This window comes from Hyperolius riggenbachi, chromosome 1 (assembly GCF_040937935.1).
Source record: "Hyperolius riggenbachi isolate aHypRig1 chromosome 1, aHypRig1.pri, whole genome shotgun sequence".
Lineage (NCBI taxonomy): Eukaryota > Metazoa > Chordata > Amphibia > Anura > Hyperoliidae > Hyperolius > Hyperolius riggenbachi.
Genome location: NC_090646.1, coordinates 516005298 through 516027484, shown reverse-complemented (window position 1 = coordinate 516027484; position 22187 = coordinate 516005298). Strand labels below are relative to the sequence as shown.

At 44.4% G+C, this 22187-nt stretch overlaps 1 protein-coding gene across 5 annotated transcripts in view; it reads left to right on the top strand.

Annotated features, from left to right (window-relative positions):
* MPHOSPH9 (M-phase phosphoprotein 9) overlaps positions 1–22187 on the top strand; it is a 173816-nt gene that overhangs the window by 55454 nt on the left and 96175 nt on the right. For all 5 annotated transcript variants that reach the window (XM_068244323.1, XM_068244328.1, XM_068244343.1 and 2 more), the window contains exons 4-5: positions 11266–11355; positions 17308–17840. In XM_068244323.1, coding sequence (XP_068100424.1) covers positions 11266–11355; positions 17308–17840 — 623 coding nt within the window. The remainder of the gene's footprint in view (positions 1–11265; positions 11356–17307; positions 17841–22187) is intronic.

Below are 22187 nucleotides of genomic sequence, written 5' to 3'. Positions count from 1 at the left end.
TTCAATGGTTGTTTACGATATTTCTCCAATTGAGCGAGAGTGACTTGTAGGCCTAGTTAGTTCAAAAGAGACACTCCTTGCTCCAATGTAGATATGACGTGGACTTTGCCATCACGGGAAAGTAGAAGTTTAGTGGGGAATCCCCACTTATACTGCATCTGTTGCTCTCTGAGAAAGGCTGTTAGAGGAGCCAGGGACCTGTGTCGTTGTAACGTGAACTGTGACAAGTCAGTGAAGACTTTGATGTTGCTATATGGATCCGGAAGTTGCTTATTCTGACGCACGAAAGAAGAAAAAGCTTCTTTAACATGGTAAAATTGAAAGCATGCTATGGAGTCTCTAGGAATCCTCTCAGGTAGAAAAGCGGGCTTAGGCAGTCTGTGAGCCCGTTCAATTGTATACTCAATGCTGGAAAACTGAGGTACCGCTGACCTGACCATATCTATCAAGTAACCCTTCAGTTGTGCACTATTTATCGATTCATCGATACCCCTGAATTTAAGATTACTGCGGCGATTACGGTCCTCTAGGTCAGCAATCTTCAACTGAGTAGCCTCGTTAGCAGAATCATGGCGTTCAAGCTCAGTAACAGTCTTATTATGTTCCTCAATTAACATGGAGACACTGTCTTCAGTAAGTGACACACGAGCTCCTAGATCATCATGAAACTGTTGCATAGAGTTTGTTATAGTCAGTATCTTGTTTGACATGGAGGTTTCCAGAGCAATCATCATATCTTTAAGAAAAGCACGGTCCACAGGCTGATTGGAATCAGGAATCTCTGCAAATGCACTGCTGTGGCCTGTGACTGCTGTGAGCAGGGAGAGAGCTTCTGCCTGTGAGTCTACCGGGCCTGACAGCCTGGGCTTAGATTTAGCTGGGCTAAGAAAGGTGGGGGAGGGTATCCCCTGTTCAGAGGACTCTGAGGCTGATGGGCTGCGGGGCAGGGCCACATTTGATGCCTGCTTAGCGGGTACTTGTGAGGCGCTTCCGCGGCTGAATGCGGAATTCTGTACGCTTGCCGCCTGTTTATTGTTATGGGACGCGTTCGTCATGCGTACTGGCAAAGCGGACTTACGTGTCCTGGAGGAGCCGGCACCATCTTGCTCTCCATGCGGCCCAGGTCTTCTACGCTTGAACATGTCGGGGATGCGTTGTAGGCGCTGGATATCCTGCTGTGAGGTGCTGGAGGCTTCCATCTCCTCCTCCGCTGGGGTTTGAGTCTGATTTTCCCCGCCTGGCATGCTTTAATCGCTTTTGCTGGCTGGGATCAGGAGCTCTTCACACTGCTGCCATCCACGCTGAGCTCCGGCCACTAATTACCTGCTCTTATAGGGTATCTGTCATTGTAGTATTATTGTATCTCTTAGGCTACTGTACAGTCTGAGTCACCCGTCCCACGGGTGTTCTCGTGCCTGCAGTACAATCTGAGTCACCCGCTTCCCGGGAGATTCAGCCTCTTCGTTATTGTACTCTCCAGCCTGCTGGAGCTTGTACGCTAGTGCACGCATAGTGTACTGATAGTACCTCGCCAGCCCCTCTGGTGAGGTCTCGTCAAACTATTAAGTTACTGTTGCACCCAAACACTTACACTTTGCTAGGTGCCCAGAGGTTAGTCATACTTGTATTATTGGTAATTCTGCAGATCACTAATAATCAGGTATACGTCTGTATTGTTGGTGATACTGCAGATCATCAATAATCAGATACTCTCTGTGTGCTGACACCACCGTTACACTCATGCTGTATATTGTATTCCCTTGTACCGCCTTTCGTCCTTTTTGCAAATTACTTAGATTACTTAAAGGACCTCTGTCGCGAAAATCTTAAAATTTAAAATATATGTAAACATATACAAATAAGAAGTACTTTTCTCTAATTGTCATCCGGGACAACCTGAGATCCGGTCCCGCCCCGGATCTGTGGAAACACGAATCCAAGAAGATTAAAAGCCCCCGCCCACCCTCCATACTCAGTTCATCTGTGTTTCCGCCACGGAAACACCTGAGAAGCAAAGCTCCTGTTTTTTATTTTTATGGACTCACCAGAGGGTGAGTCCGGAGTACCTGGAGGTTTTGTTATGGTTCCTTAGCAGCAGCGGGCAGAGCAAGAGGCGGCCTCAGCAGCGGCGCGGACTACAGACCTCTTAGAGCGGTGTACGGCTTCCGCGTGGTGTATGGCCGTTACGCCGCACCTCCTCCATCAGCGCCGGCTCTGCAAGGCGTATCCGGACAGCTGAGTGAACGCCGGAAGTGAGGTCAGACGTCGCGTGGCGTATGACGTAGGGGGCGTGGAGGAGGAACATCAGAGAAAGCCAGGAAGTGAAGCAGCGTGGTCCTGGCGTCTCTGATCAGGCCTGCAGGCGGCACAGCGGAATGTCGCAGCCTCAGAGGGGAGAGCAGCCTCAGCAGCAGCGTGAGTCGGAGAGTTCTGCTCCCAGATCCTCTTCGCAGGTCCAGCCATCAGGGTCCAGTGGGGTAAGCCTCCAGTGGAGGATATCTTTCCTACTACCACATCTGATAAATATCATATAGAGGATGGCATCTCAGTACTTTGTCTTTGTTGTCTTTTTATTGCAGACAAAATCTGAGCCCAAATCTACTACTACTACATCCACTCAAGCTAAATATAAAAGATGTAGTTTATGTAATAGTAAGATAGCCTTGGAAGCCCCAAGAAATTTATGTCAGGCTTGCATAGATGCTATTGTGGCCTCCCAAACTCCTAACATCCTAAAGGAAGTTATGGATACTGTCAACAAAAATATGCAGGAAACTTTAGAAAAATTTAAAGAGTCCCTGGTCCAGCCAGTTAAGGAGTCTCTGCCAGGACCCTCTTCCGGCACTCCTTCCCATCACTCCTTTTCTGATATTTTTGGAGCTGACGAGGAAGAGGAGGGAGAAGAGGAAGGGGAAGATATGTCAGTATCTCAGGAGGAGGGAGAGCAGCCTCAGTCGGGGGATTCAGAGGGGGATGATAGGGTAAAAACGCCTAGATTTTTGTTTTCCCCGGAGGAATCTTCTGAGTTACTTAAGGCAGTATATACCACAGAACAGATAAAGGAATCAGTTCCGGAAATTACTCCCCAGGATCAGGTGTATCTTGGGTTAGGTCAGTCCTCGGGCAGAGTTTTTCCTATCCACAAAACTTTACAGGATATTATTACTTCACAGTGGCAGAATCCTGAGAGGCCACTGTTTGTGCCCAAGTCAGCAAAGAGGAAGTATCCCTATTCTCAATCAGAAATTGACAGGTGGACTAAGTGTCCTAAACTTGACGCATCCCTGTCCCAATATTCTAAGGACTCGGATCTATCCTTTGAGGACGCGGGGGTCCTCAAGGATGTCATGGATAAGAAAATTGATGCACTTCTCAAAAAGGCTTGGGAATCGGCTGCTTTTGGTTTTATCCCAGGTATTTCAGCCACCTGCATTTCCCGAAACCTTAGAATTTGGATGGATAATCTTATTGATCAGATTTCTAAGGGTGCTCCGATTAAGGATTATGCGGCATCCTTGCCGGTCGTCCTTAAAGCCGTCGCCTTTTTAGCTGATGCGGTTACGGAACTTATTCGAGTATCAGCTCGCACTACGGCTCTCGTTAACTCAGCTAGGAGAGCAGTGTGGCTAAAGACCTGGGAAGGGGACCAGACCTCAAAGAACAGATTATGTTCTATTCCATTTGAGGGTAGTTTGTTCTTTGGATCTGGGCTGGAAGAGGTGTTATCCCGTTCAGCAGAAAAAGGGAAGCAGTTTCCTAACAAGAAAAAGAATTTCAAAGGAAAGAGACCGTTTGTTCCCAAGAAACAGGGCTCTAACCTTCCGAAAAATAGGAATGTGCAGAGGAAGTGGTCTTTTCCCAAAGGGAAAGGAAAAGGGGGGTTCACTCTTGGAAAGACGGAGCCCCCCAAGCCGAGTAAATGACGATTTACCAGTAGGAGGGAGGCTAATTTATTTTCAGGTCGAATGGGAAAAGTTGAATCCCGATCCTTTTGTTTTTCAGATAATCAAGACGGGTTATCGTCTTCAGTTTTCAAGCCCCCCTCCACAAAGGAAATTTGTAAATCCAACTCCAAAGGACCCGGAAAAGGCCAGGGGTTTGGAAATGGAAATTCTGAAACTTTTAGAGAAGAAAGTTATAATTCCAGTACCCCAGGAAGAATTATTCCAGGGTTACTATTCCCATGTCTTTCTAGTAAAGAAGACGAGTGGAGAATTCAGGTTCATCCTGAATCTGAAATCTCTCAACCCATTCCTGACATACAAGAAGTTCAGGATGGAAAGCATTTATTCGGTGAGGGCCCTATTACAGGGCATGGAATTTTTTGTGTCGATAGATCTCTCCGACGCATATCTGCACATTCCCATTTTTTCCAGCCATCAGAGGTTTTTGAGGTTCGCAATCAGGTCTCAGGACCAGATTCGACATTTCCAATTTCAGGCCCTTCCATTTGGGATAGCCTCGGCTCCCCGAATATTTACAAAAATATTAGCAGAAGTTATGAAGAATTTCAGGTTACAGGGAATAGCGATTGTCCCATACCTGGACGATCTCCTCCTGTTTGCAGAAACAGAGGCTCTGGCCAGAGCTCACAGAGATATAGTGATTTCCCTCCTGTCCCAAGTGGGGTGGTTAGTAAATTACAAGAAATCAGCCTTGAATCCAGCACAGGAGATTGTGTTTTTAGGATACAGGATAAATTCGATAGAGAGGAGGATCTACTTACCGGCCGAAAAGATTGCAAAGGTTCAGGGGGAAGTAGATCTGCTGTGCAGACAGCAAAAGAGTTCTCTTCGCCAGATCATGCGAGTTCTAGGATTGTTCTCAGCAGCCATTCCAGCTGTCACCTGGGCCCAACACCACGGCAGAGATCTCCAGTCTCTGCTTTTGGCAAATTGGGACAGGTCCCAACTTTCCCTAGACTCTCAGATAACTATCCCAGAGTTAGTAAAATCCAGGCTGGGCTGGTGGTTGGACGCTCAGAATCTAACCAAAGGATGTTTTTGGAGACAGGAAGAGCCAATAAAGATCTTTACAGATGCAAGCTCTTGGGGATGGGGCGCAACAATATTGGGCCATCATGCTCAGGGGCATTGGACGCAGCAAATTGCAAAGAAATCGTCCAACTTCAGAGAATTACTGGCAGTACAGGAAGCACTTCTATCTTTTCAATCCCTGATAGAGGGAAAGCACGTGTTAATATTTTCCGACAATATCACGACGGTGGCTTTTCTGGCAAAGCAAGGAGGCACGAGATCAATCGAGCTCAGGCACCTATGCTCAGAAATTCTGGACTGGATAGAACCCCTGGTTCTATCTTTGTCAGCTATCCACATAAAGGGGACTCTCAATATAGAGGCAGATTTTTTAAGTCGTCATCAGGTAAATCAGTCAGAGTGGGAACTTCACCCGGAGGTTTTTCAGATGGTGACAATCAGATTCGGTTTCCCAGAGGTGGATCTCTTTGCATCTCCGACGAATGCAAAGACGGACCAATTTTTCTCCCTGCACAGGTGCCAGAGATCTCTGGGGTTGGACGCCCTCAGCTTCCCTTGGAACTTCAACCTCTCCTATGCGTTTCCTCCAACAGTACTGTTACCTCAGGTATTGGGGAAATTTCAAAGGGAGAGAGGGAATATGATCCTGATAGCTCCACTATGGCCGAAACGACCATGGTATGCGACCCTGCGGAGGTTGGCAGTGGCTCCACCCTTTCCCCTGCCGGATCGGCCAGATCTGCTAATCCAGGGCCCTCTTATCCACCCCAGGCCACAGTTATTCAGACTGGCCGCCTGGATCCTGAAAGGGTAATCTTGAGGAATAAGGGCCTTTCAGAGAAGGTTATTGACACGGTAATGAAATGTAGAAAGCCAGTAACTCAGAAGATATACCGAAAGGTCTGGAAGGTTTATCTAGCCTGGTGTGAAACTAGAACCAGGGATCAAAATTTGACTAGTTCAATTTTAGAGTTTCTTCAGGAAGGGTCGGACATGAGGTTGGCTCTTAGTACTCTTAAGGTTCAATGTTCAGCGCTTTCAATACTATTAGATAGGCATCTAGCGCAGGAAGAGTTGGTAAAGAATTTCTTCAAGGCACTTCAGAGGTCTACACCAGTAAGACAGAAGGTATTTCCACAATGGGATTTATCCCTGGTCCTCAAGTGTTTAACAAAGCCACCCTTTGAACCCATTGAAGAGATTGAAATGAGATTCCTTAGCTTGAAATTAGCTTTTTTGATCGCAATTACATCGGCTAGACGTATTAGTGATTTACAGGCGTTATCTGTCAAAGATCCCTTTCTAATCATTTGCCCTGATAGTGTCAGACTCAGAACTGATCCGGCCTATCTCCCTAAGGTAGTCTCTGAGTTTCATAGATCTCAGGACATCATTCTTCCTTCTTTTTGTGGCAACCCTTCGGGGCAGAAGGAGGAGGAATTTCACTGTTTGGACGTAAAAAGATGTCTACTAGTATATCTTTCAAGATCGAGAGAGTTTAGAAAGTCAAGCAGCCTATTTATCCTATTTTCAGGGAAAAATAAGGGGCAACAGGCATCCAGACAAACCATTGCTAGATGGATTAGACAGACCATAGCTTTTACATATGAGGGTAGTAATTGTCCCTTACCACCTAACATTAAGGCTCATTCAACCCGTTCTCTATCTACATCCTGGGCGGAAAGAGCAGGAGCCACCATTCAACAAATTTGTCAAGCGGCAACATGGGCAAGTGCATCAACTTTCATCAAGCACTACAGAGTGGATGTACTGTCTCAACAAGATCAATCGTTTGGCAGAAAGGTGCTCCAGGCGGTGGTCCCTCCCTAGGTTAGTCTTTTTTTTGCCATAAAGACTTTCTTGTTTATCTCTCAGGTTGTCCCGGATGACAATTAGAGAAAGACTCCTATTAGACCTACCGGTAATGGAGTTTCTGATTGTCATCCGGGACAAACATTAGAACCCTTTTCCCTATCTCGACTGCGCACCTTTCTGTTACAGTTTAGATCACTGGGATCTAGTACATTCACCTTTTTTGGTGTTTTATGTGTTCCTTCATCTTGGTGTTTCTAGTCTTATATACTTTCAGACGCACTGAGTATGGAGGGTGGGCGGGGGCTTTTAATCTTCTTGGATTCGTGTTTCCACAGATCCGGGGCGGGACCGGATCTCAGGTTGTCCCGGATGACAATCAGAAACTCCATTACCGGTAGGTCTAATAGGAGTCTTTTTCCAGAGTACAATGAGCCATAAATTACTTTCTCTATGTTGCTGTCACTTAGAGTAGGTAGTAGAAATCTGACAGACCTGACATATTATGGACTAGCCCATCTCCTCATTGGGGGTTCTCAGGGTTTTCTTTATTTTCAAAAGCACTTAGTGAATGCCAGTTGATTCGTCCAACTGCCAAAAATGTGTTCGGTGAGCAGGGAGGCTGGCCAGCATCTTTGTATAAATCTTTTTCAGGGAGTGTCTTTATAAAGAATAAAGGCCATGCTGCTAATTCCCCATGAGGAGATGGACTAGCCCAAAACCTGTCAGTAATGTCAGATTCCTACTACTTACTGTAAGTGACAGCAACAAAGGAGAAAAGTAATTAGTGGCTCATTTTACTCTGGAAAAAGTACTTCTTATTTACATGTATTTTACATTTTAAGATTTTCGCAACAGTTCCTCTTTAAAGGATACGTCCAAGCTAATTAATAAATAAAAATCCACTTACCGGGGGCTTACTCCAGCCCTTGGCAGCCATCCTGTGCACTCGCTGCAGCTCCGGTGGCTTCCGGTCTCCGCTGCAGATGCCGACCTCACCAGGCGCCTGCGTAGTACAGTCAGATGATGTCAGTGTGACCACGTGAGCTGCATGGTGGAGCGCAGAAGAAGCCAACCCGGAAGCAAACCTGGCGAGGTTGGTCTGCTTTAACGATTTTAGCCTTTTAGTCGTAGCTCCTACATCCACCTATGCATCTTGGACTTAGGAGCTATGTCCATGAAAAAAATGCAGCCGCAGCTGATTGCTCCCGCACTCGTTCTCGCCACCGCCTGTTAGCCCGGAGATCAATGAATGGGAACGCAGTTCATGAGATGCCTGCGCCATTGTTTAGCTTGTGAGTTACACTTACACGCTTTACTTCCTGCTCACTTGCTAAAAGCATGGGGTATGGGGACATCTTGTGGCCAAATAATAAAATGACACCTACATACATTTTTTTTTTTTAATAAACAGACCCACACTTACATTTAAAATTAACTTCTTCCCTCCCACACTCTCCCATAGTTCCCAAATAAATATTTTGCATACAATAAAAAAAGACAATTGAAAAAAAATACATAAATAGTTACTTTAGGGACTGAACTTTTTTTTTAATATATATGTAAAGAGGATATATTACTGTTATTTTTTAAATTATGGGCTTGTAAATAGTGATGGAATGTAAAACTGAAAAAATGCACCTTTATTTCTGAATAAAATATTGGCACCATACATTGTGATAGGGACATAATTTGAACGGTGTAATAACTGGGACTAATAGGCAAATACAATACATGAGTTTTAATTATGGTAGCATGTATTATTTTAAAAATATAATGGCCGAAAACTGAGAAATAATGCATTTTTTCCATTTTTTTTCTTAATATTCCTGTTAAAATGCATTTAGAATAAAGTAATTCTTTGCAAAATGTACCACCCAAAGAAAGCCTAATTGGTTGCAGAAAAAAATAAGATGTAGATAATTTCGTTGTGAGAAGTAGTGATAAAGTTATTGGCAAATGAATGGGAAGAGCGCCGAAATGATGCATAAGGCCATGGGAGCAGGGCATGTGAATGCAGCCGGGCTGCACATGTGCAGCTCGCCTCGACTGGCCAGGCTAACAGGGCTTCTAGCAGGATCATGTAAAGGCGGAGGAAGACGGTGTGGGAGCAATCGGTCCCGGAGGGGGCTGGAGGAAGCCCCAGGTATGAATAAATCTTTTGTTTTAAGTCGTCTCAGGGTCATTTTAAGATACTCACTGCCAATTTACAAAAGGAATCACCAAAGGTCCGCACCACCAAAAGTTGAGTTGTGTTTCTTTATTTATAACGCTTATAATTAAAATGACATCAGTAAAACAGGTCTGCAAGATGATGACGCACAGGCGTTACGACCCTTCATTCTCAAATCATGAAACATGAACTTTTGATGAAGTGAGATTCCCTTTGACTCCAGGGGTGGTCCTAGCACATCTGACCCATTGGTGCAGCAACGTTGGTTAACTGCCATTTTACAAAATACAGAATTGCATGTGGATTACTCTCCCTTCCCAAGGTCTCCTCTTGATGATTCCACAGGCCTAAAGAAATGTTGGTAAAGATAAAGAGGAGGATGATTCTGTGCCCATTTGTCAGATGCAGTTGTCATTTTGACTCTTGGAGATTACATCTTCCTGGAGTAGATTAATTTCCCCCACTAATTCTCTTTACTGGAAAGCTAAGGGCCAAATTAAGAAGCTCTTTAATTGTTCACTGGATTTGTCAGACAGTTTCTCTGGCTTACAAGCTACAGGGAAACAGTTACCATGTACAGTGATTACCCATTCAACAAGATTTGTTTGAGCTTGGGTAGAGAGGCCAGGGACCACTACATAACATGTACAATGCTGCCCCCTGGAGTAGCATGATAGGTTTTGTAAGAATTTATAGATAATTGTTAGCCAAGATGGAATTAATATAATATCTTAGTGCAGAGTGTTGCAAGCAATTGTCTCTTCCTATTATTGTAGGTACTGTTCCCACTATACCGCAAACAAGACATTTTTTTTTTGCCCATTTTGCTGCATTGGAAAGCTGACAGTCGATGGATCCTATAGTAATTATAGGATCCATATACATTAGTAGGGCTGTGGAGTCGGTACAAAAATCATCCGACTCCTCAGTTTATGAATCCTCCGACTCCAACTCCAGGTACCCAAAATTTCTTTGACTTCGACTTCTTAGTTTAATATTTACCAGGGCTGTGGAGTTGGTACAAAAATCATCTGACTCAGACTCCCGACTCCGACTCCTCAGTTTATGAAACCTCTGACCCCAGGTACCCAAAATTGCTCCAACTCCTCGACTTTGCCTCCAACTCCGACTCCACAGCTCTGTACATTAGCCAGTCTGCAACAGATCCAATACTGTAGCGGAACTCAAAATTGGAGGTAGGCATGATCATTACAGTGGAAACACATGTGCTCCGGACTCCAACCGGACCACAACAGACCATTGGAGCAGACGCTACACTGTCCGGGTCCCACTGGCTGTTGGAGATGCGGCACTAGTGGAAACTGAGCCTAGTGCCCATACATGGTACAATAAACACATTCAATTTTTCCTATTTATTCGACCAAAACGATCAAATTGAATGAAAGTCGAAAATAATCTTTTTTTTTTTTATATCAAGAAAAACAAAGGATTATTCCCTATTTTCAATAAAAATCTGATTGGACGTGTTGGAAAAATCTTTATATTCAATCTAACGGAATAAGTGAACAAAATTATCTAATTGCACCATTAATCTTGTTTAACCTCTCATGGGCGCTGTCCAGAGATGACCCAGGAAGACCACGTTAGATTAACCAGTGAAGCATTTTCTGGGAATTATAAGGACAGTGCATCAATAACCCACTCTTTATTGTATTTATAATACCTGAGTGGTGTGATCTCTTCAATTAACTAAGAGTGTGTGGGATTGCAGCACATATATACCATACCCTGTGGCTAATTTGAATATTTAATCCTGATAAGTCTAACATTATGTTTCAATATGCCCCTGACAAGGGCTGTAATCTTATAGCATTAGAATAGAACAATTTAAAAGGTCCAGGCCAGGTATGCTAAATCATAATGTCTCCAACAGAGCTGCTTGGAGACCTCTGGGGTTGTCTTAGTAAATCAGGACTCATTTCCATAGATGGCCATGACTGGTTTGTGCACGATAATGAAGCAACTCCTGAATGATTGACAGCATTGCTTGGTTTGGGCAGTGTTGAGATCAGTGATGCCCACACATCACCCGCTGCTTTGCTTAGAGAATGGTGGTAAACTGAGCAGCAGAAAGCAGGAGGCTGAGCACTTCCTGTTACTTGTAGTGACACATACCAGAGTCAGATATTTCTACTCACCTGCAGGACTCTGTAAATTGTAGGAAGATGTATCAAAGTTCATATCACTGAATTTTTTGTATGCTGTATATAAAATGTTAATACTGGAAGTCAGTTTTATATCTTGCCATGCTTGCTTATTTAGGCACGCTGGTTACAATTATTTCAGCTAGTTGAACGGCAATGTCAAGAGCAGATAGATGCCCAGCAAGAACAATTTAACCATCAGTTACAGGTAAGACTAAAATATCTCCATTATCTGTTCTTTGTGGGAATTGTATTAAAGTGGATCCGAGATAAACTTTTACTCATTTCATAATTGTGTTCCTTTCATACAGTTTATAGGGCATTCCTCAAGCCAAATACTTTTTTGTTTTGTTTTAATACTCTAATTCCCTATAAACTAAACAAGCCTCGCCCACAGCTCCTTTTGTGCCGTGGCACTGTAGCAAGGGCTTATGGGAGCTCAGTCTGGGCAGGGGGAGGAGGAGGTTACTAGCCATTGATTTCAGAGGCAGAGGGGAGGAACAGAGGGGACTGAATTGACACACAGGCAAGCTGATAGCATCTCCAGCCCTCAGCCTGTGACAAACAGAACATGGCTGCCCTCATTGTATCACAGGAATAAATAATCATAAACCTTTTAAGCGGTTTGCAGCTAGATATGCTGTGTAAACTATCTAAACCTTAGATAAGATATATAGACAAGTTACTTGTTATAGTTAGTTTTTCATCTCGAATCTGCTTTAAGGTTTCAACATACGTGTTGCTGTGCTTTTCCACCTACCTTGCTTTTCCTTTGCAAACAAAACAGTCGTGTAAATGCCTCACACTAGTGCTCAGGTCCAGTCATTGCAGGCAAATCTTGTTAAATTTTTAAGTACAGTACTGATTTTCAAGTTAGTTTTGTATTTGGAGAGTACAACATTTATCATTTTAATAGTAAATACAAGTTTAAAGTGGAACTTTAACCCAGGATTTAATTTCATCCCTATCAGTAGCTGATACCCTCTTCCTCACTAAAAATCTTAAAGAGACTCTGTAACAAAATTTTCAGCCTTATTTCTTCTATCCTATAAGTCCTATACCTGTTGTAATGTGGTCTGTGTTACTGCAGCCTTTTCTAGTTGCACAGTGGCTGTGTTATCTCTGTTATATGATCTAATCTTCTCTCTTCTGTCGGCTGAGGCTGGAATGTGTGGAATGTGCTGCACTGCTTGTCATTGGCAGAAGCTATACACACCCTCTCCAAGCTCTGTATCAGTCAGAGACTGAGCTACTCTCAAGCCTATCACACTCTAGTTAGAAGCCATGTCTTTTGTTTGTAAACACTGCCTAAAAATGGCAATTACAAGCCAGGATTGCAGCAGGGAGTGGCAGAAACAGCACAGAGGGGCCCAGGAGAACATAATGAATAGAATGGTATGCTTTTTATTGTAAGAATTTTAGAGTACAGATTCTCTTTAACCTTTCTCGAATAGATCACCAGGGGGGTCTGTATGGCTGATATTGTAGTAAAAGCCCTCCCACAATGTGATGTCATGACCATGGTCCTGACCCAGACAAATTACTTTTAGGGGCTGGAAGAAGCCCCAGGTAAGTACAGCTACCGTACAATTTATTTTTTCACAGAGGAAATCCTTAAAATAATGCAGCCTGTAGGCGAAGTGCCATAGACCTCACAGACACATTGTTTAAAAATCTCAAAGTGCTGTACACACTGCTGATAATGAACGATTATCTGCCAAAGTGATCCTTCATGTTGCTCATTAAAAATGCCTGAGCATCATCCTAAATCGTTATCGTTCCTTTAAGCCACAGGTGTCGAACTCCAGGCCTGGAGGGCCAGATCCATGCCAGTGTTTAGGATGGACTGAGAAAGAAAGGAATGTGTTCTACCTGATGGACCACATCATTCCTGATTCAGACCCATCAATTCATTTGAGCTGTATCAAAAATGTGTGAGGATCTCGGCCCTCGTAGGACCGGTTTGACATCCCTGCTTTAAGCCATTGTTTGGGCTTTGTTTTTTCTAAACGAGATCTGAACGATGAGTTGTTTATCGCTCATTTTTAACCATTTTTTTTTCTCTCTCTTAGGCTGTAGATAGCTGGCCTAATTTCCATCATTTGGAGTTTCCTTACTCATATAGAAAAAGATGAGATGGAATATTGTCCTATGATATGTGCAGAGCTCAAATTCACACACTTTATCCAATAAACACATTACTAGGGTATATGGGGCAGCAGGTTTCATCCTTTAGGGCCCATTCACACTTGAGCTTTTTGCCAGCGATTTCGGCAAAACGCTCAAACGCTAGCACTTTTCAAAGCGCTAGTGTAATAAAAGTATATGGGCCTGTTCTCATTTGGGCGATTTGCGCTAATCACCGCAAATCGCCCAAAAATGCTAAACGCAAATGCATAGCCTGCACCATTTTCAGACGATTTCCCGGCTATCGTGTTTTAGTGCTATAAAAGCGCAAAATGCAATCGCTAAAAAATTGCCAGGTGTGAGTGGTGATTTTAATCGCCAAAAAACGCCAGAGCAAAACGCTAGCAAAATCGCTAGCGTTTTGCGATCAGCAAGTGTGAATGGGCCCTGAAGCTGGAAAACAAGAGCCTTTTAGTGCCCTCCAAAACAAGCCATGGGCTTGTACTCATAAATTGGTTTTGTGGGCTGATTCTAGACTAGCGATGCTGCAGCAGGATGTGTCCCTTAGTAACCAAGGGACAGACCGCTGCAACGAAAACGGGAATAGGAGTGCAGCAAAGACTAATCGGATACTGGTACACAACATTAGGGAAAGTTGCCCTGACTAAAGACATGAATGATCCAATAACAAAGCACCTACATTGCGTCTGGATATGATGCAACCATATACGGTATACATTTTATTAAAGAATAATTCAACACAAATGAGTTAAAAACAAATGATTAAAACCGCCTTCTTAATCCAAATGTAATTGGAAATACCTGCAGCAGTGGAACAATGAAGTGACAACCATATGCAACACTATTATCTACAATTACACTAATATTGTACAACCCCCAAAAAACAACAATTCATAAAACAACCAAAGCACATATCACGTATAATACTGTTCTATAAAAAGTGCTACAGTGCTAATCAAGAATAGATGAATAAATATGGTAATGTATATAGGAATATAAGTGACTCTAATTTCCTTATGTGCAAAAAACGTGGGCTGTGTCAATCAGCTAAAGTGCTACCAAATCACAATTGCATACATCAAATATATAAAGTGTACAGTGCTTACCCAAAAGATGTACAACTGCAGGCAGAATGAGGAGGACACCTTGCGCGATCGCAGCGTGCTGCTGCTTCTATGGAGGCTAAGCTAGGAAGTGTGGGACTCTCTATTATGCACGGAAGCCCTAACGCGAAATTACGTGGCCATGTGAGGCAGAGCGAGCTCAGTCCATTGACGTCAGCCCGCACTGTCTCCTGTCACACTTTTATGCATATAGTAGTCAGAAATTAGAAAAATCTATTTATAACAGAGGTTTTTTGCGCAGTCCGCTCCGGCCCACATAGCGGTGATTAACAGCGCCGCTCATGCAGGCGCAGTACTGAGCAACCTAGAGGTCGCTCTGACGTCATCGCCGGTGACCGGGACGGACCTGCGGCGAACGGCTGCGGGCAGAGCTGCAGCGAGGGACGTCCTGGGAGCTTGGAGCTGGAGGAAGCCCCCGGTAAGTACCACTTATTTTAGCCGTTTTCCCCAGGTAACTCCTTTAAGCGAAATACTGTGTGCCATGCGCTACGCTAGGACCTGGGGGGAGGAGGGAGGGTCAAGTCTCAATATGTGGACAAGTAAGGATAAATCCACCTATGCCTGAAGGGTCCTGTTAATCAGCACTGCAGTAATCATTACGCCACTAATTAAATGCAGCAAATGCAACTCCACACATTAAATGTAGCAAATATTACCCCACACGTGAAATTCAGCAAATATACAGTTTATTTACAGTGGGTTGCAAAAGTATTCGGCCCCCTTGAAGTTTTCCACATTTTGTCACATTACTGCCACAAACATGCATCAATTGTATTGGAATTTCACTTGAAAGACCAATACAAAGTGGTGTACACATCAGAAGTGGAACGAAAATCATACATGATTCCAAACATTTTTTACAAATAAATATCTGCAAAGTGGGGTGTGCGTAATTATTCGGCCCCCTGAGTCAATACTTTGTAGAACCACCTAGAGACTAGAGACTGAAATCCTTGCCCATTCTTCTTTGTAAAACAGCTCCAGCTCAGTCAGATTAGATGGACAGCGTTTGTGAACAGCAGTTTTCAGATCTTGCCACAGATTCTCGATTGGATTTAGATCTGGACTTTGACTGGCCCATTCTAATACATAGATATGTTTTGTTTTAAACCATTCCATTGTTGCCCTGGCTTTATGTTTAGGATCATTGTCCTGCTGGAAGGTGAACCTCCACCCCAGTCTCAAGTCTTTTGCAGTCTCCAAGAGGTTTTCTTCCAAGTTTGCCCCGTATTTGGCTCCATCCATCTTCCCATCAACTCTGACCAGCTTCCCTGTCCCTTCTGAAGAGATGCACCCGCCGAGCATGATGCTGCCACTACCATATTTGACAATGGGGATGGTGTGTTCAGAGTGATGTGCAGTGTTAGTTTTTCGCCACACATAGCGTTTTGCATTTTGGCCAAAAAATAAAATTTTGGTCTCATATGACCAGAGCACCTTCTTCCACATGGTTGCTGTGTCCCCCACATGGCTTGTGGCAAACTGCAAACGGGACTTCTTATGCTTTCTGTTAACAATGCCTTTCTTCTTGCCACTTTTCCATAAATGCCAACTTTGTACAGTGCATGACTAATAGTTGTCCTGTAGACAGAGTCTCCCACCTGAGCTGTAGATCTCTGCAGCTCATCCAGAGTCATTATGGGCCTCTTGACTGCATTTCTGATCAGCGCTCTCCTTGTTCGGCCTGTGAGTTTAGGTGGACAGCCTTGTCTTGGTAGGTTTACAGTTGTGCCATACTCCTTCTATTTCTGAATGATCGCTTGAACAGTGCTGCTTGGGATGTTCAAGGCTTTGGAAATCTTTTTGTAGCCTAAGCTTGCTTTAAATTTCTCAATAACTTTATCCCTGACCTGCCTGGTGTGTTCTTTGGACTTCATGGTGTTGTGGCTCCCAATATTCTCTGAGGCCTAGTGCACACCGGAGCGTTTCCGCTGCGGTTTGCGATCTGCTTGCGAGTGCGGATCCGCTAGGGTAATGTATTTCAATGGGCTGGTGCACACCAGAGCGGGAGGCGTTTTGCAGAAATGCATACTCCCGGGCTGCTGCAGATTTTGGATTGCGGATGCGTTTCTGCCTCAATGTTAAGTATAGGAAAACCGCAAACCGCTCTGAAAAAGGGCACTTCAGAGCAGTTTGCCAGGCGTTTTTTGTTACAGTAGCTGTTCAGTAACAGCTTTACTGTAACAATACATGAAATCTACTACACCAAAACCGCTAGACAAACCGCAAAACGCTAGCTGAAACGCTGCAGAAAAAGAAGAAAAAGCATTTCAAAATCTGCTAGCATTTTGCGGATCTGCTAGCGGTTTTTGGTGTGCACTAGGCCTTAGACGACCTCTGAGGCCGTCACAGAGCAGCTGTATTTGTACTGACATTAGATTACACACAGGTGCACTCTATTTAGTCACTCATCAGGCAATGTCTATAGGCAACTGACGGCACTCAGATCAAAGGGGGCCGAATAATTATGCACACCCCACTTTGCAGTTATTTATTTGTAAAAAACGTTTGGAATCATGTATGATTTTCGTTCCACTTCTCATGTGTACACCACTTTGTGTTGGTCTTTTATGTGGAATTCCAATAAAATTGATTCATGTTTGTGGCAGTAATATGACAAAATGTGGAAGACTTCAAGGGGGCCGAATACTTTTGCAACCCACTGTATATTGTAAAAATATGTCTCACTTGATTATGTAATGTGTAAACGAGATCACCTCTTCAGAAAGATGCAATTCTGGTCCTGGTGTTTTTCTTTCCTTTTTTTTTCTTTTTTTGATAAGGTTTCCTTCCTGTTCTTACCTTTTCACAGTTACATTAATATCTTGTACTAGTCAAACCACTGGTGAATTGTAATAATTATAGCTTCATTGGTTCTGTATTTTCAGCTCATCCGTGAGGAAATGAAGCGCTTAGCCCAGTTACAGGGAAGCAGTGCTCCTTGGATCTGTGGACCAGGCAGTGCCATTGTACCCCAGGCAAGTGATGGCCATCCCCTGACTACTCATGCAGGGCAGCATTCCCAAGGTGAAGAGAAAGGGGATGACAACAACAACTCATTCCATCTGCTTGGAGAACTTGATATACACAATAGAGCTTTTATTACACAGGAGCACTTTCAGGAAAGTACTTCCATCAGCAGCGGCTATGGAACACTTTCTGCCTCTCAGCCAAATGCTTGTTTAAGCAGTTGCAGCCAAAATACCTCAAGAAAGGCAAGGCAGCCTACAAACCAGACTTTTACACAATGCAGAACAGAGTCTACAAGGCATCCTCATTTAACGCACACACCTGTGAACAGTGAGAGACCTTTCATGCTGGTACCCGATACCCAATGTGTGACACATCTGCAGACGTCATGCGAAGGAAGCCATATCAACTGTGACAGAAATTCTGTCACTAAGACTAACCAGCCAAACAGGTAAGTGCTGGCAGTATATCCTTATTCCTTTCACCTCCAGAATGGCGGAGACTTGTCTGTTCCAAGAATTTGCTTGTGGGGGCATTCAGGAATCGCTGTCCTATAGAAAGTAAACCTGTTCAAAAACAAACATGGCTGCAGCCATTGCTGACTTTTATCAGACTTGCTAGTTTCTTGGCTGCTCTGCTTCTCCTATGATTTCACATCAGTTAGGCACATGGGAACAGTTCTCTTCATGAATACATCGTCTATTTTTCTGAAATAAATCGTGACCTGAACATAAGTGAAGTTTTTTGTGATAAACAAGAGAAATCGCCAAATATAGTGCTAGTGCTATTTTAACCTATGGCAGTTTTCTCACTGCCGCGATTGGCGCTGATCGCGGGTGGTTTGCGATAAGCGGCAATCACAATGCGCATTACCAGCAGCATTTGCTGCGATTCTGGAGGGATTGCGGTACAGTGCTTAGTAAAGCCCTCTCTGTGCATAGAACTCTTAGTAACGAACATTCTGCAGAGATCACCAGCCAGTACTAAAGATGGTGCTGCCTGTGATACTGTAAATGTCAGAATGTAAGTCAGGGTGAGGAAATAATTTACAATGGACAAACACTCGCTAAATAATTTATAAATTAAAATTGTAAAAAATAAGCAATTTTCTCTGGTCCTTAAGGGGGCTTTATATGTTGGCATTTGTAGAAAGAAAGCGCTGTGCACCAATGCATAAGCTTGCAGATTTATTCCTCCAAAAATCACATGCAGACAAGTAAAGCAGCTAACAGGGCGTGTCAGATGGTCTAACAGACTTTTTGCGGGGTAAAAGACCCGCCTTCTCAGAGACCAGTCTTTATATGTTGATTTTGAAGTAGCTAAGGTAATACGCTTGTACGTAATGTGGTAATACGTACGAGAGTTTTATAAAGTGGGTTCCAACCCACTTTAAATAAGAGATCAACAGCTGCCTCCTCACTCCTACTCTGAGTGAACCACTTCCATTTCAGTCACATGGCTGTGTGTTGGAAAAGTAATGGCTTTGTCAGCCACTGACACATTTCCCTGTTGACTTGTAGCCTATCAGGAAATGGCCAAGATTTAAGCAAAGGCCCAGGAAGGGCTGGAGGTGGTATATCCGACCTTCTTTGTTGCAGATCGCTTTCTGCTCTCTGCCCCTCTCCTTAAAGGACATCCGAGGTGAAAATAAACTGATGAGAAAAACAATTGTATTCATCCTCCTTCTCCAAAAAATGACTTTTTTTGTAATATATCCCACTGCTTTATTTTATATTTAAATCTTGTTTTTAAGTTTTTACTGTTTCATTCTCTATGCTCAATGACACCTTCACTGAAGTATGCTAGAGCTCAAATCTTTGAATTGTTGACCCTTTTTATCTCTTTCCTGCTCTCAGAAGCCATTTACTGACAGGAAAGTGTCTTATGACTGTAATTACTCATCAGTCAGAGTTATGCTATAGTCTGACCCGGTCCCGACCTGGACAGAAACTGCCATTTGCATACTTGATTTTTAACTCTTTTAGGCAGAAAAGAAAAAAAAGAAACACAGCCTAGTTATTTGTGTGCTTGGCACTATACATACACATCTATCTCATCATGTCACATTTCACCTCGGTTGTCCTTTAATGACAACAAGGGGGATGAGCAGAGCGGACACTTTGTTTCCACACTCCGCGCAGTGGCACTGGGGCTGATGGGGAGAAGGCCAGCTCCAGCAAGTATGCACAGCAGTGGGGAGTGTGACTGAGGGGACAGGTGAGAGGCAGTAATTAGTTTGATGTAGGGCTTGGAGGTTATGCCTAAAATATGTGTGAAGGAAAACATCTTTAAAAATATGAGGGTAGGGGAATAAATGAGGGAGCACCTGTTGAAATATGGATGGAATCATATACTAAGCACAATAGGGAAAAGAGGCGCCCTGGTGTGTATAAAACTTTTTTAAAAGCAGTTACAATAGAAAAAAATGAGGCAGCTTACCTCAATAACAATAACTTTGTAAACACAAAGGATATTTATTAACCTCCTGAGCGTTTCACCGCTCAGGAGGCTTTTCAGCTTTAGAGTCCCCAGGATTAATCTAACAGATTGCATGGCTGCAAAAGGCTGGATCGGGGGCGATCGGGGGTGCGGGCCACCTATACTAAGCCTTCTGCAGCAATGCAATCTGCTAGATTAATCCTGGGGGACTGCTGAGGCGAGCGGCATGCCCTACACCAGGGCTGCCCAATAGGTCGATCTGATTGGTAGATTGGCTGCCCAATAGGTCGACCTGATTGGTAGATCGCGGCCTCCTGGCCGCATCCCATTGAATTTTGTGGCCAGCAGCTGTAGAACGCGGCCGCTTGGCCGCGTCCTATCAGATTCTGCTGCTGGCCGCTGATTTGTTCAGGAGAGGAGAGAGACGCGGCTGAGAGGCCAGGGCGGCAGTGTCATGGCTGGGGGCGGCGCTGGCAACACTTCCGCCTCCTCTCACGCTGGCCATTGGAGCGCTCCCTCAGCAGCCTGTGTGATGAAGGCTGCGCGCACGAGGTGTCATGGCTGCCCGCATCGCTGCTGCACATGGCCTGTACGGGGAGGCCTGTACGGGGAGATGACAAGCCTCCACAGTTGAAGGGAGGTAAGTGATTACATGTGCCCGCCCTATACCTAACTAACCTGTACTGAAGGCACATATTTAGCTAACCTGTACTGAGGGGGACTTATACCTAGCTAACCTGTACTGAGGGGGACCTATACCTAGCTAACCTGTACTGAGGGGGACCTATACCTAGCTAACCTGTACTGAGGGGGACCTATACCTAGCTAACCTGTACTGAGGGGGACCTATACCTAGCTAACCTGTACTGAGGGGGACCTATACCTAGCTAACCTGTACTGAGGGGGACCTATACCTAGCTAACCTGTACTGAGGGGGACCTATACCTAGCTAACCTGTACTGAGGGGGACCTATACCTAGCTAACCTGTACTGAGGGGGACCTATACCTAGCTAACCTGTACTGAGGGGGACCTATACCTAGCTAACCTGTACTGAGGGGGACCTATACCTAGCTAACCTGTACTGAGGGGGACCTATACCTAGCTAACCTGTACTGAGGGGGACCTATACCTAGCTAACCTGTACTGAGGGGGACCTATACCTAGCTAACCTGTACTGAGGGGGACCTATACCTAGCTAACCTGTACTGAGGGGGACCTATACCTAGCTAACCTGTACTGAGGGGGACCTATACCTAGCTAACCTGTACTGAGGGGGACCTATACCTAGCTAACCAGTACTGAGGGGAACTATACCTAGCTAACCAGTACTGAGGGGACCTATACCTAGCTAACCTGTACTGAGGGGACCTATACCTAGCTAGCCTGTACTGAGGGGGACCTATACCTAGCTAACCTGTACTGAGGGGGACCTATACCTAGCTAACCTGTACTGAGGGGACCTATACCTAGCTAACCTGTACTGAGGGGACCTATACCTAGCTAACCTGTACTGAGGGGACTTATACCTGGCTAACCTGTACTGAGGGGACTTATACCTGGCTAACCTGTACTGAGGGGACCTATACCTAGCTAACCTGTACTGAGGGGACCTGTACCTAGCTACGTTTCGGGGGGGGGGGTTTGGTGCATTTAAAACGTCGGTAGATCTCCTGGCCTCGGCGAATTTTAAAGTAGCTCGCGAGCCGAAAAAGTGTGGGCACCCCTGCCCTACACAGTGTTGGGCGTACTGCTCATGAGGTTAAGCAAAGGCAATGCGTTTCTTGGGTCTGAGCCCACTTCCTCAGGCCAATAAAACTGCCAATAAGAACAAAGCTGTCCAACATAGAGAGCCATGGGGAGAGGCTCCCTATGTTGGACGGCTTAATACTTATTGGCACTTTAATTGGCCTGAGGAAGCTGGCGCAGACCCGCGAAACGCGTTGCCTGTGCTTAAAGAGTAACTGTCAGGCTGCAGAAGCTAATTTAAACCTCTATTCTCCTGTGTTAAACAGTTTAGAAGGAAGCCAAAAAGCCATTAGTGAAGATAAAAATGTCAGTTACCTTTGATGTGTGCTTATCAGCAAAGCTGTTATAGACCCAAGAGGACGCAAGCCGCATACTATACTGCAAAGCATTCTGGGGCCCTCCCCTCAGCTGCTAATGAGACGTTACAGCAGCTTGTAATCAGTCCAGCGCGTAGCACTGATAAATCTCCGGGCAGAGTACACTGCAGGAGTCAGCTATTGTTCCTAGCCACATGGCTCATTAATATTCACTGCACACTGTGTTATTCAGTACGAGCTTTTCTGTGATCAGGAAGCAGGCAGGACATGACGACACATTTGACAGAAAAACAT